The 12,068-nt window shown below is 40.3% G+C and overlaps 1 protein-coding gene across 1 annotated transcript in view; it reads right to left on the minus strand.

Annotated features, from left to right (window-relative positions):
- igdcc3 (immunoglobulin superfamily, DCC subclass, member 3) overlaps positions 1-9,869 on the minus strand; it is an 83,303-nt gene extending 73,434 nt beyond the window's left edge. The window contains exons 1-2 of the mRNA XM_032508796.1: positions 9,572-9,869; positions 4,072-4,377 (exon numbers count right to left, since the gene is read on the minus strand). Of these exons, the coding sequence (XP_032364687.1) occupies positions 4,072-4,377; positions 9,572-9,638 (373 nt within the window). The 5' untranslated portion in view covers positions 9,639-9,869. The remainder of the gene's footprint in view (positions 1-4,071; positions 4,378-9,571) is intronic.
- Positions 9,870-12,068: the final 2,199 nt, after the last annotated feature.

Consider the following 12,068-nt stretch of genomic DNA (forward strand, 5'->3'; position numbering starts at 1 on the left):
GACAGCGGGAGAGACCGACCATCAGAGAGATAACATTTAGGAGGAAAAAAAAAAAAAGAGTTTCCTGGACTGACCGCCGATTTAGAGGGGCGACGGGGAGTTCGTCCTATACCAGCCCCCGACAGTGAGCTCAAACAAATGGTTGTCAAGCAAATAAAAAGTGAAATTAATGGAGGGAGGTAGTGTGAAGGGTAAGATGGAAGCTTTATCCACTGGGAGGGCTATAAAGAGTCTTCAGTAATCACACCACCCATTGCATCACAGTGGTACAAGTCAGGGCTCTGTTGTAAAGGGGACTATTACACGGCAAATTACCTCAAAAAACACAAAGAGAGCATCAAGATTAACAAACACTTGGAAAAGGAAAAGAAACGATCACTAGTCAGCGATCTTTGTAAGGATTGTAAGGAGCATTTACTGGTTTGGAGCCATTTTTCTTCATAAACAAAATGAAAAAACACCTTATCCTAAATTATTAATGCCCAGTAGAGAAATCTGGTGGGCCAGGAGAGGATGAATTAGACCACCGATTGTTCAAATCCATGTAGAATATAATTCACTGCAAAGATTAAGCTCCTTTCAAATCTTAAATTAAAGACCTAAAACATAATAGTCTGACAAACTGAGGTTTAATCAACAGGGGAACACTTTTGCACTGAACCATCGCCTGCAGGAACCTGGAGGCAGAGGAATGGAAGAAGCTGGGCAATGACGGATGATTGCCATTGTTCTGAATGTACAGTACAGAATCTATAAAGCCTTTCTAAGTACGCCTAACAGAAACACTGCAGGTAGAAAAGACAATTATGCCTACTTATAAACGGTGGAAATATGTGATTATGGTCCATGTGACACAAAAGGGAAAGTACAAGATCCCTAGGTTAGACTGAAAGTCAAGTACCACAACTAATGGTGCAATGAAAACCTATTAAATTAATTTGACTTCTGAAAGAAAGAGGCATTTTTTCATACACTGTAAAACAATGAAAACTCAAAATATGGCCAAATCCACAGTGAAATGCAAACATTCTTGTTTTATAGCAAATCTTCCAAAATACACAAGGTATCAGTGACTAATAATGAGTAACAAGGGGACATTTACAATCAGAAGTTCTTGCCAGTCCCTTTGAAGGGTCTCTGGAGGATTATTCTCAGAGCAATGGCTTTTTGCTTGATGGAAGTGAGACTCCATTAAGGAGGGACAGATCATAGCAGAGCTTCCACTCATTCAACACCTCACTTTCAAAGACTCAATACAACCCAAAAGGTCAGGGGTTGGACTTTCAGTAATTCTTCAGTCCCAATCAATACAAGATGAGAGCAAAAGCTGCAGGAGAGCAAAGCACCGCCAAAACAGAACATTTCCACAATGAATGATTTTGAACTTGAGCCACCAAGTCCAAGGTGTGTTCAAGGTCAGGTTCATTCAGCAAGATTAAATCTGTATTTACATCACAATTACTCAGAAACCGACGAGTGACGAAGGATTGCTCTACGCTTATTTCATTCTTTCATGTACATATGGTACTAAACACTTGAATGATGAATTGCTAAAAATTGTATTCAAAGAATAATTTGTGAGGCACAATTTGACATTACATTGCAGCCCCTTAAAATTATATTGATTTTTTAATAATAATACAAGATTAACGGGGGACAGTGTTGCATGGTTTCTCTGTCAAGACAATCAACACATTCATTTTTTGGATTCAGAGCATGACACACTAGGATTACACTATTCTCACAGAAATATGCATTTTCCTTACAGAAACACAGCCTTGGAGGCTAATGCACACTCCCTGAATTGTTTACAAAAACTTGAATTCATTTCTGAGTGTACACCAACTTAAAATTGCACCTCAAAAGCATGTGTTAATCTATCTGGCAATCAAACTGAATCTTGCTCTCATTCAAAAATAAGACTGGCTGTATAATGTTGCAGTATAAATCATCAGGGTAATTCTATTGTTTTCCATGTTCAGATTTCCATTTTCCTCATGCTTTGTTACAGCTATACCAAAGTAATCCCATGAAAATATAAATTAGGGGGAGCCTACTGAAGAGTTTAACTAAAAACCAATACATAACTAATAAAAAATAAAATGTGATAAAATAGTGGCTACAATCTGACCTTTGAGAAGAAAGAACCTTTCGGGAGGCCTTAAAAGGTTGCATGTGTTTGACAGTGCCAGCCACTGAGCTGAAGTGACTTTTCCCTTCGGCCAGTGAGACATCCATGCTTCCCTCCCTATCCCGCTGAGTGGAAAAGCTGTATTTGCCACAACAGCACAGCAGTGGTGCTGTCTACACACAGCCCGGGAATCAACAGGCTTCTGCGAGCCTTTGTCCATCTCTGTTTTACAGATTATTTATAACTGAGGCTTCAACACAGTGTGCATCAGTACAGTATCACTAAAGCTGCTGTAAAGTCTCAGCGTGTCCACAGTGGAATGTGCATATCCTTGATGCCTTTGATTCAAAGTAAGATGAGACATGAACTGTGTGTGAGAGAAAAGAGAAGAGAGGAGTACAGAGAGTCAGATTGACTATGATATGACGATGTTGTAAGTGAACCATGGCAACAACACTGAGAACTTAATATTAAACTAGAGGGACTTCAAATAAGATATTTGGTGGTCAAGCCAGAGAAGATTTATCTTGATGCCACAGTGAGTGGGCTGCTGGGTTGCTTTGAGCTTATTGCACTTTTACAGAGCAGTTTGGAGACTCTCAGCATGAACACTTGTTAATGCTAAACTCAAAAGCTTATATTTCTAAGCAGCACTGTAGATGAGCATCAGAAATTTCATTACACTCAAAGAGTGATATTCAAATGACTCCACACTTGGGGAAATGAAGTACATTTACAGCAGAGCAATACCCCGATGAATGGGATTACCATATTTCAAATACATTGTTTTCATTTGTAGGGATCACAGATCACAACTTTAATACACTTAATACATAATATCTGCATTGCTCAATCATGATTTCTTATTCCGAAACTTTCCATATTGACAACACAACTAGACAACAACAATAATTTGAATTATTAGATCATTTGAGATTATAAATTCAGAAGGTAAAGATAACAACTAACACAAACACACACACACACACACACTCACACACACACACACACACACACACACACACACACACAGAGGTTCAAAGAACGGTATAAAAATAAAACTCAGTTGAGAGATTTCCTTCAATGAGAGTTAGATGAAAGGATCAAAAACCTAATGTGTGCACATTAAATATGAAATTGGAGCTAACAGTCTGCCTACTAGCATCTTAAAAGCTCACTAATTAACACATTATATCTAATTTATTTAATCAGCACAAAAACACCGTCCATTGTGGTTTCACAAGGAGTTATGTGATGGACTATTTATGGGCTGGGTAAATTACCTTGGGTAAAATACCCAGTCAATTACTTCCTGAAATTGTCACTGTGAGGTTCCCATGCAACCAGTAGAGAATCCATGTGGATTTCTTTACTTTTGGACAGTGTCAGGCTAGCCGTTCCCCTCTGTTTCCATTCTTTATGCTAAGCTAAGCCAACCGGGTGTATATTGAACAGACAGATATAACAGAGTGGAATTGATCATCTCACATACTGTAACTCTCTGCAACAAGCAAATATTTCCCAAGATGTTCCTTTAATTGGGTTTAAAGTGAATGCATTAGGCGAGTGCAAAAAGATGGATTCACATTTATATCTCGATTCAAGCTCTACAGATTCAAAATTGATTCATAGAATTCCAAAAATCGATTCATATTTTATTTTTTCTGTTTTGTAATGGCGTGTAGACCATTACATGGAAAAAAGTAACTACATTATTTTTTAAATTCAGAATCGTTTTTAAATTGCAAATTGATTATAAGTCAAATCTTGAGCCTAAAAATCAATACCGACTTGAATTGTGACCTTTTCTGAATCGTGCACCCTTAGAATGCATTCAATATGACTGAATGTAAAGAACTTTAAAAAAAAAGTTTGCCCCAGTAAACACATACAGTACATGTCTACAAGTGCATCACTAGAAGCCAAAAGAAGAGACTTACTGGCTGCCTGAATACGGGCCTTGCGGCTCACCACCAGCCCAAAGGAATTCTGGGCCATACACTCGTAGTCGCCCTCGTCAGATGAGCCATCAGATTTGGTCTTCTGGAAGTGAGCGACCAGGAGTGAGCCATTGATGAAGGTGGTGTGATGCTGATCCTGAGTTAAAAGCAGGCCGTTGTGCCTCCACTGTGTCGTAATTGGGGGGATGCCGTTCACCTGGCAGTGGAGCATGAGGGGCTGCTCCTGTACAGCGATGATGTCACTGGGCTCCAGTGTGAAGGAGAGCTCCGCTTCACACATTACACCTAAAGAGACACACACAAATTATCAGTATTTAATATAGAGTGTGAAAGCTCATTCTTGACCTTATGAACAGAAGTATGTCAAAATAATTTTAATTCAAGGGGCCAGCGCCAGATGCATAAAACTCACGACCAGAACTATGTGTACATACGCAGTCTTTTTGCTCCGCATATACACCTGATTCTGTTTTATATATCTCAATCATTGTGGAGCTGGGCGCACGTGCACGAGCTTCGTTTCAACTTGCACAGGTAGCCAGAAATGGATGTAGAAAGGCCCATACCCATCCGTATGCATAACAAAACTCGGCGCTGCTCCACCACAACACGGTGGCTATTTGTAGCGTCCGTACCACTAATTAATCACGTCTCAAACTATAATTATTCAATATCAGAAGGATGATTAATGATTCATTCATAGTGCTCATGTTGAAACAGACGTACATAGTACTTCACAATGGAGCACCCAATCAAATGATCATTAACAGGAAGATGATGACTCAAATGTAGACCAAATTAAAAGAATGATGAAATGATGAAATTCATCACTATAAATTTTAAATTATTTTTTTAAATCCGCCTTTGATTGACATTTAACAGAACACTGTGTATGTCGCCTTCAAAAATATTAACACCATCAGTGAATCTGCCAAACAACCTAAAAACAATGTTTCCCATGTCTCAACTTATATTCAATCTCCCCCTTATCTCATCACCCGCAGCTAAAACTGTGTATGCTTGATCTGAAGTATGTGCGAGGTGTGCACATTCTCACCGCACATTCTTCCTTTATAAATACCAGTTTATGTGTTGGAAATGGCGCAAGCACGGTTTTTGTGAGTAAGCATCGTTTATACATCTGGCCAAAGGTCTTTTTCATCTCATAGTTTTCCTCTACAGTTTGCTCAGTTGTCAAACTCCATTGACGCTCCATAGAAAGCTATTAAGGTGACATTGAGTTAAGATTTAGGGGACACGATGCCAACCATGAAAATGGGATAGGATCAAATCCACCATATGAGCATGTGTATTCTTGTGTACTAAACACCCACACATGCACGGCCTTGTGTGTATGTGCAATGCCAGTTAACCAGCGACACCAACTTTGTCACCGTGATAACTGCTCTTTTTCTTTCTCACCACTCAACACAAAGTGATATGTGACTACGCTGATTTGGAGGGATGCTTTCCACTTTTTAATAACGTGAAATTAGATTTTTGTATTTGTGGCTTGTGAGGGTAAAGAGGGGTGAGTGGGAGAACAATAAATACAGGACGTAAACACCCTGACCTGACTTGGTACTATAAAAGAGGAGCTTAGCGGGCTCTCTTGGTATCATGTTTCAGCTGCTGATGGACTAAGCACTACCAGTCTCTGCCCCGGGCCCTGGAATCTGGTGGAAGGGGGGCTAGGGGAGGGCAGTATAGGGGGGGAAAAGCACAAGGGTCAAAACAGAGAACCTCCAATTCCAGCCAAGAAGTACTTCCCCTCAGGTGAAGACAAGGAATTCATTGACTAACTCGTCCATGAAGATCACATATGGAGATTAATTCCAAGAAACATTTCCTCTACTTTCTTCTTGCTCTGTATTCTTTTTTTTATGTGACTCCCCCCCCCCCCCCCCTTTTCACTCAACGAGCACAGAAAGTAAATGGCCATGGAACCCGAGAGACATCAGTGCTATCACTTGTGAAAAACAAGGGGTTGGTGGTGGTGGAGAAATATTTAACCCTTAGCTGGCAGGCGATGATCACTCTGCCCGTGCTGCTGCTGCTCTCCAAAATGATGCCGGCCACAGAGCTCCATCTCCTTTGGTACAAAAAACATCCTGTTTTCACATGGCATGCAGCCAGCAGAGAGGAAAACAGATACAAAGCCTGCAGCCACACATACAGTCAGTCACACTTCATGTTTTGATCAAAACTTGGATTATTCTCGATTAAAGTAAGTATTTTATACTGAGAAAAATGTGTTCTGGACAAAATTTCAGGATGTTAAACGTGTTCAGATCAGATTGACAGATATATTGTATATAATAAGGCTTTGTATTTTTAAAAAAGACATAAGTCAATGGTATCACACCTTACAGCAAACAGGATTATAACATTTTGGTGTTCAACGTGTTACAATGGCTTTGATTTGGAGTTGATTGAAGAGCTTTATTGATGTTGTATATACTTCCTCATGACTTCAATCAATCCGTTTCTTCCATTAGCTCCAACATTGTGAAAGTTCTTTTGGCTTTTGGGTATTCCTAATGAATAAAGCCTGTTGCTAGAGTGACTGGCTAATGCAATTCAGAGTTCTGGTTGGGTAGAAGGTTACAAACAACAAAAAGGTTAGAGAAAATTATTTTGTGGACATCACTGATTCATCTGACAGACCCAATGAGACAAGGGAGATAAAAGCACAAAAGAAACAGGGGATAGCCGGATTTTGCACCTTGTGTGGCTTAGGTTAATGTTCTCTGTGAATGCTGAGCATCCAGAGGGTGTGCAGAGGGGAGAGCTCAGCTGTGGAAACTGGTGGCTAGAACACCGCCTCCTTTCCACAGAAATGTTCATGGTCAGATAAGGAGACGGACATACACACACACACACACACACTTCCCAATGCAGGGGAAAAAGACACTTGCATGTCAGATTACCGAGTGAGACCAGAGACAAGTGTTGGCGAAGTGTGGCTTATGCTCTGGCTTACTATTGACAGATAAGCGTGGCTGGCTGGCACAAAGGTTTACTGCTGCAACAGTAAAGTTAGGATCACGCACCAGCTACTGACAGACTGTTGTTCCCAGACGTGAGAACCACTGATAGAGCTAAGTGAGCCGAGGACACGCCACAGACTTCTTACTGACTGCAAGACAACTGCCTGGCATCATATGATGCACATATGGAAAACTGTTTTTGGATTGATTTTAGAATCAGTATCTTGTAAATTCACAAGTGGAGTGTTTTTTTATTTTTTTATTTTTCTAAGTTACTTATTTTTTCTCCTTACTCTCTCAGCATCCATCTGCTGCAGTTCACTCTTATTCACCATTACAATGCATACAACATACTTCTAAATAACTAGTTTAATTTGTTGCAGACTGCAGACTGCTGCAGCATCATTTAAGGCTTGTTTGAAAAGTGGAACGTTCTGTACACAGTAGACAATAATTGTGGATTTTATCCTCCATCACATTTCACTGTGGATAGAAAGCTGAAGCAGTATTGCCATTTCAAAGAATATGATGCACACCACCTACAGTATATTCCACAGTGAGTATTAAACAGGGATAGTCTAAAAACGTATCGTATCATGACGTGTCTTCCAGCAGGCACAGCAAAAGTCATTTATTTGCATTTAGATCAAGTACATGTGCAAGGATAAAACAGCAGAGAGTCACTAGTATGAATGAACTACTAGAAAGAGCATCAACAGAACAGCTTGGTTTCTTTTTATATATAGCCTTTAGTGTCTGGCTAAAAAGCAATAGTTATTCTATTTCCAGGGGGAAGTCCATGCATACAGCAAATACACTTGTATTCCCTTCTATAGGCTTCTGCTTGATACATTATTAATCATTACACATTACATTTTCTAGCTACCCGAATACTCATGAGCATGTAGTTTCATGTATTCTGGTATGGACAAAAGCTCAGTGATGACAACACAGAAATGACAGTAATATGGGTAATGCAACATGAGAATGCAGATAAATAGTCCATGTGTTATGATATCTGTTATATCCCTAACAGCTATAATGCAGATATTGTTCTTACTGCCTTGTTTTAACTATGCTTAAAATGTCCTAAAAAAGTGTCTATATCTCAACTGAATCTAATCTCCGAGGCAGCTTTGAAAAGAACTTAATTTCTTTCATATGATGGGTAGATTGGAACTACATCCATCACAGAGCTGTGCTTCTGAAGTTTTTGTTCCCAGTTATCTGACTGAACATGTTATGAACTACTATGTACTAGCCTTTATGATTCCAGTCAGGGCCTTTGTGGTGTGCTTTGCAAATACCCAATACTCTCTCCTGCCTTTGAATTAAGGGGCCTCACATGGAGAGAGAAACTGTCTATCATGGTGAACAAAGGGGCAAAAAAGAAAATTTGAAAAGAAGGAGAGCAACAGTCTTGACATTTAATCAGTACAAATATTCTTCCCAGCAGGCGATAACCAGTCTTTTAATCTATCATCAGACCAATAACCAGAGTGGCGTGCTGTAAGGACTTACCATTTAAAAAGTCAATCTTATTCAAAATTCCCCTGATATGAAATTCCCTTCTATGAGAGTATGTCACGTTTTAAAGTTAGGTTGAGGAATTAAGTAGCCTTCTTTTGGGACCATTTTTAAGATTGAGGCAAGAGCAAATTCAAAAGTCTGTATGCATTTAAAAACAAAAATATCTGTTAATATCTAGTTGATAATGTATAATATAAAATATATAGTAAATACATAATACATATTAACACCCCCTCCCTCCCTGCTGGATGTGTACTATTGAGTCCATGTGATTAACAATAACATTGGGAAATTGGCTCTAATTCTGCAGTCCTGTTAGAACACCTGATTAAAGGCAGGCATGAGGAGAACTACAGTAGAAACGTACAGTAGAAAGTATTTTCTGAATCTGACAAGTTCACCGTATCACAAAAATGTGGCTTTCTCAAAACCCAAATTAGACACCTTTCAGTGGATTATTTACATTCTTCTAGTCGTGTTCCCATCAACATAAATAGGAAAACAAGCCAGGAACTCTGCTGACTACATTGCACGTGGCTACCGAGTACTATTATGGTGCTCATAACATAGGTTTGACTATAATAGCATATTGAGCAAAGTGTATGAAGTGATGGCGAAACAATACCTATCGCCTGCTAAAACATTTCGAAGTTCTGCAGAATGGACATGCAGTTTAACTTTATATGTGGTCTACTAGGCTACCAAGTATCCGCGTGTAACTCAGTAACCTGCAGGTACAAATTCCACAGTGCACACGGCTCCCGCACCAGCCTTCACATTGGCATTACAGCCGAAATACTAAAGGACACCGGAGAGGGGCCAAGTTCAGGGTTACTGGTCAGCAGCAGCGCAATGTCGCTGCTAGTAGCATGCACACCAACAGCGGTAATCACACACAAGCAATCACACACCCCCTGCAGCTGTACTCTCTACTCCGGTAATAAAATAAAGCCACTTACCGGTTAAAGCATTTACGAGTATTCCCAAAAAGCACGGAACAAGGCAGCAGTGCCTTGTGGATGCCATTTAAACACTTACAGAAAATATTCCAGCACTTGCAGAAGACAACGTGATGTGAATAGACTGGGGCTAAAAACACACACACAGAGATATCCAGCTTCAGCAACTAGGCTACATGTTCCGACCTACAGTCCTACAGTTTGGTGGCTCGCCGGGGTCGAACACGCTTTCGCCATTTTAGCCATCTATCAGGAATCTGTCAGCATCCCGCTCTCTCGCTCTCTCTCTCCTCCTCACTCACTCTGCTGTATCCCAAAGACAGGCTCTCTCTCTCGCTCTCTCGCTCACACACACAGACACACAGACACACACACACACACACACACACACACACACACAAGATGAATCTTCTCTCGGAACAAAAGAGCAGACTGCTTCGCTCTCAACGCATGACAAACCTGCAACAATTGTACGACTTCTGCATGTCAATAAAACAGCTTATGTAGCATGCTAGCACAATATACTACTACTAACCAAAATAACAAAACTATGAGCCTCTTGGCTTCTGATAACGTGTCTAACAATAATCCAGATATATTTATGTAAAACACTGTGGCCACAAGAATCTTTCGTCATTGGTTGCACATATGTCAAAATATATAGGCTATGGTGACAAAATTAGGCTACATGAATAAACCATTTTGTCCACACGGAATACAAGGTGTTTGTGTTTTTTAAACAAGCTCAGAATTATAAGGACAATTGGATGTCTTTTATTTTCTCTGGTTTGACAAATGTGAAGCTGATATGATAAATAAAAAGGAGGACCTCAAGCATTCAGCTGAAACAAAGCAGCAGTTGTTCAGCTGTACTTGATCTACCCCTAGTGGAGCAAACATACATTTGGAATCTTAAAAATAAAAAAGAAATTAAAAATAAAACAATAAGGCTATTGACGTCTCGTCTCACATATGAGGTATTAAATGGTTAACTCCTTTTGCGTCCTAAGGGATGCTCTTTTGTAGAACATCTTTGTTATATCACATGAAATATAGACAACTGGTGCTTGGCTGACTAACCTTGCCACTTATTCAATATTAATACTAAATATATAGCCTATTATACTATACTAGTTCTAGTCTACATGTATTTTCTTCTTCTCTATAATCTGGCTAATCTATAGGATATTGCAACTAGGGCTAATAATTTCTAATTCATGATCGAGTAATACGCTCTCTTTTTTCTGGATTAAGACATTAATCTACCGTTTTAGTATATAAAATCATAAAATATACAGAACAAATGGCCTCCTAGCTTCCTGAAATCCAAGGTGATGTCTTCAAATGTATTGGTTTGTGCGACCAGTCAAACCCTAGATTAAGGCTATTTAGTAACTGTAATATTAAACCAGAGTACAATAAAAACAGCAATATGGGATGATATGTGGTGGTGCTTTAATTCAATGCATGGTTGAGTTGTAAGCAAACTTGTTATTATGATGAAAAGCATTAACAATGTAATCCTCACTTAATAACAACAAAGCATCTGCTATTTTAGCTGTACTGGAGCTCCCCTCAGTGGACCACATGTGTAGGCTACTTCAGGTCTAAATGAAAAACATCTCTCAGCATCCATCACCACTTTTCAGTATCAAGTCTAATAATTAAGATGGACTAGATGTTCTCCTCTTCAAATAGAGGGACCAGAGGGTGTGCCAATTAAAGGGCTATCACAGTTCTCAGCGCCTCCATGGAAAGTCTACTCCAAGGTGCTGGGAAAAGGAGGGTTGGTGATAGTCAAACCTCGGGTGGAAGAGGGACACAATGCGGATACATCTGTCATGGAACAACAGATCAGAGTATTCAGTCTTGCAAGGATTCTGGAAGAGCCGGGAGTAGCCAAAACAGTTTACATAGTTTTGGGAATTGAAGAAGTGTCGTATGACGGGTACGTGGGAGATAACCAGTGGGAGGTGCTGCGAGATGTATCGGGTGAGTGGGTCCCTTCCAGGGCCATCCAATCCTGTATGCACAAAGGGAGGCGGGTCGGGGTTCTCGGCAGTAAGTCAGATTCGTTCTCAGGTTGAGGGTTGGTCTCCTTGCCGGTGCTGCGCGTTGTCACCATTCCTGTTGTAGTAGTTAGTAGAAGGATCATCGAGGCGGGATGTCGGGGCGGGCGAGGGTTGCTGTCGGTGGGCTGGGGCTGTCATTAGATGCTTTTCAGCGGATGATGTGGTTCCTGCACTGGCACTCATGGCCTGTGACCCTCAGCAGTACTGGATGGTTCGCAGCTGAGTGTGAAGAAGCGGGTAAGGATCAGCAATCTGAAATCGAGGCCATGGTTCTCCAGCAGGATAAACGATGGAGGGCCTCTTAAGGTAGGGAATACGGAATAAACCAAAGAGAAGAGTTAAATACCTTTAAACTCCTGGGGGGGGGGGGGGGGGGGGCAGGGGGTTGTAGACTTGAGTTAACGGTGTATTATTTGTTTAGTATC

This window comes from Etheostoma spectabile, chromosome 1 (genome assembly GCF_008692095.1).
Source record: "Etheostoma spectabile isolate EspeVRDwgs_2016 chromosome 1, UIUC_Espe_1.0, whole genome shotgun sequence".
Classification (NCBI taxonomy): Eukaryota; Metazoa; Chordata; class Actinopteri; order Perciformes; family Percidae; genus Etheostoma; species Etheostoma spectabile.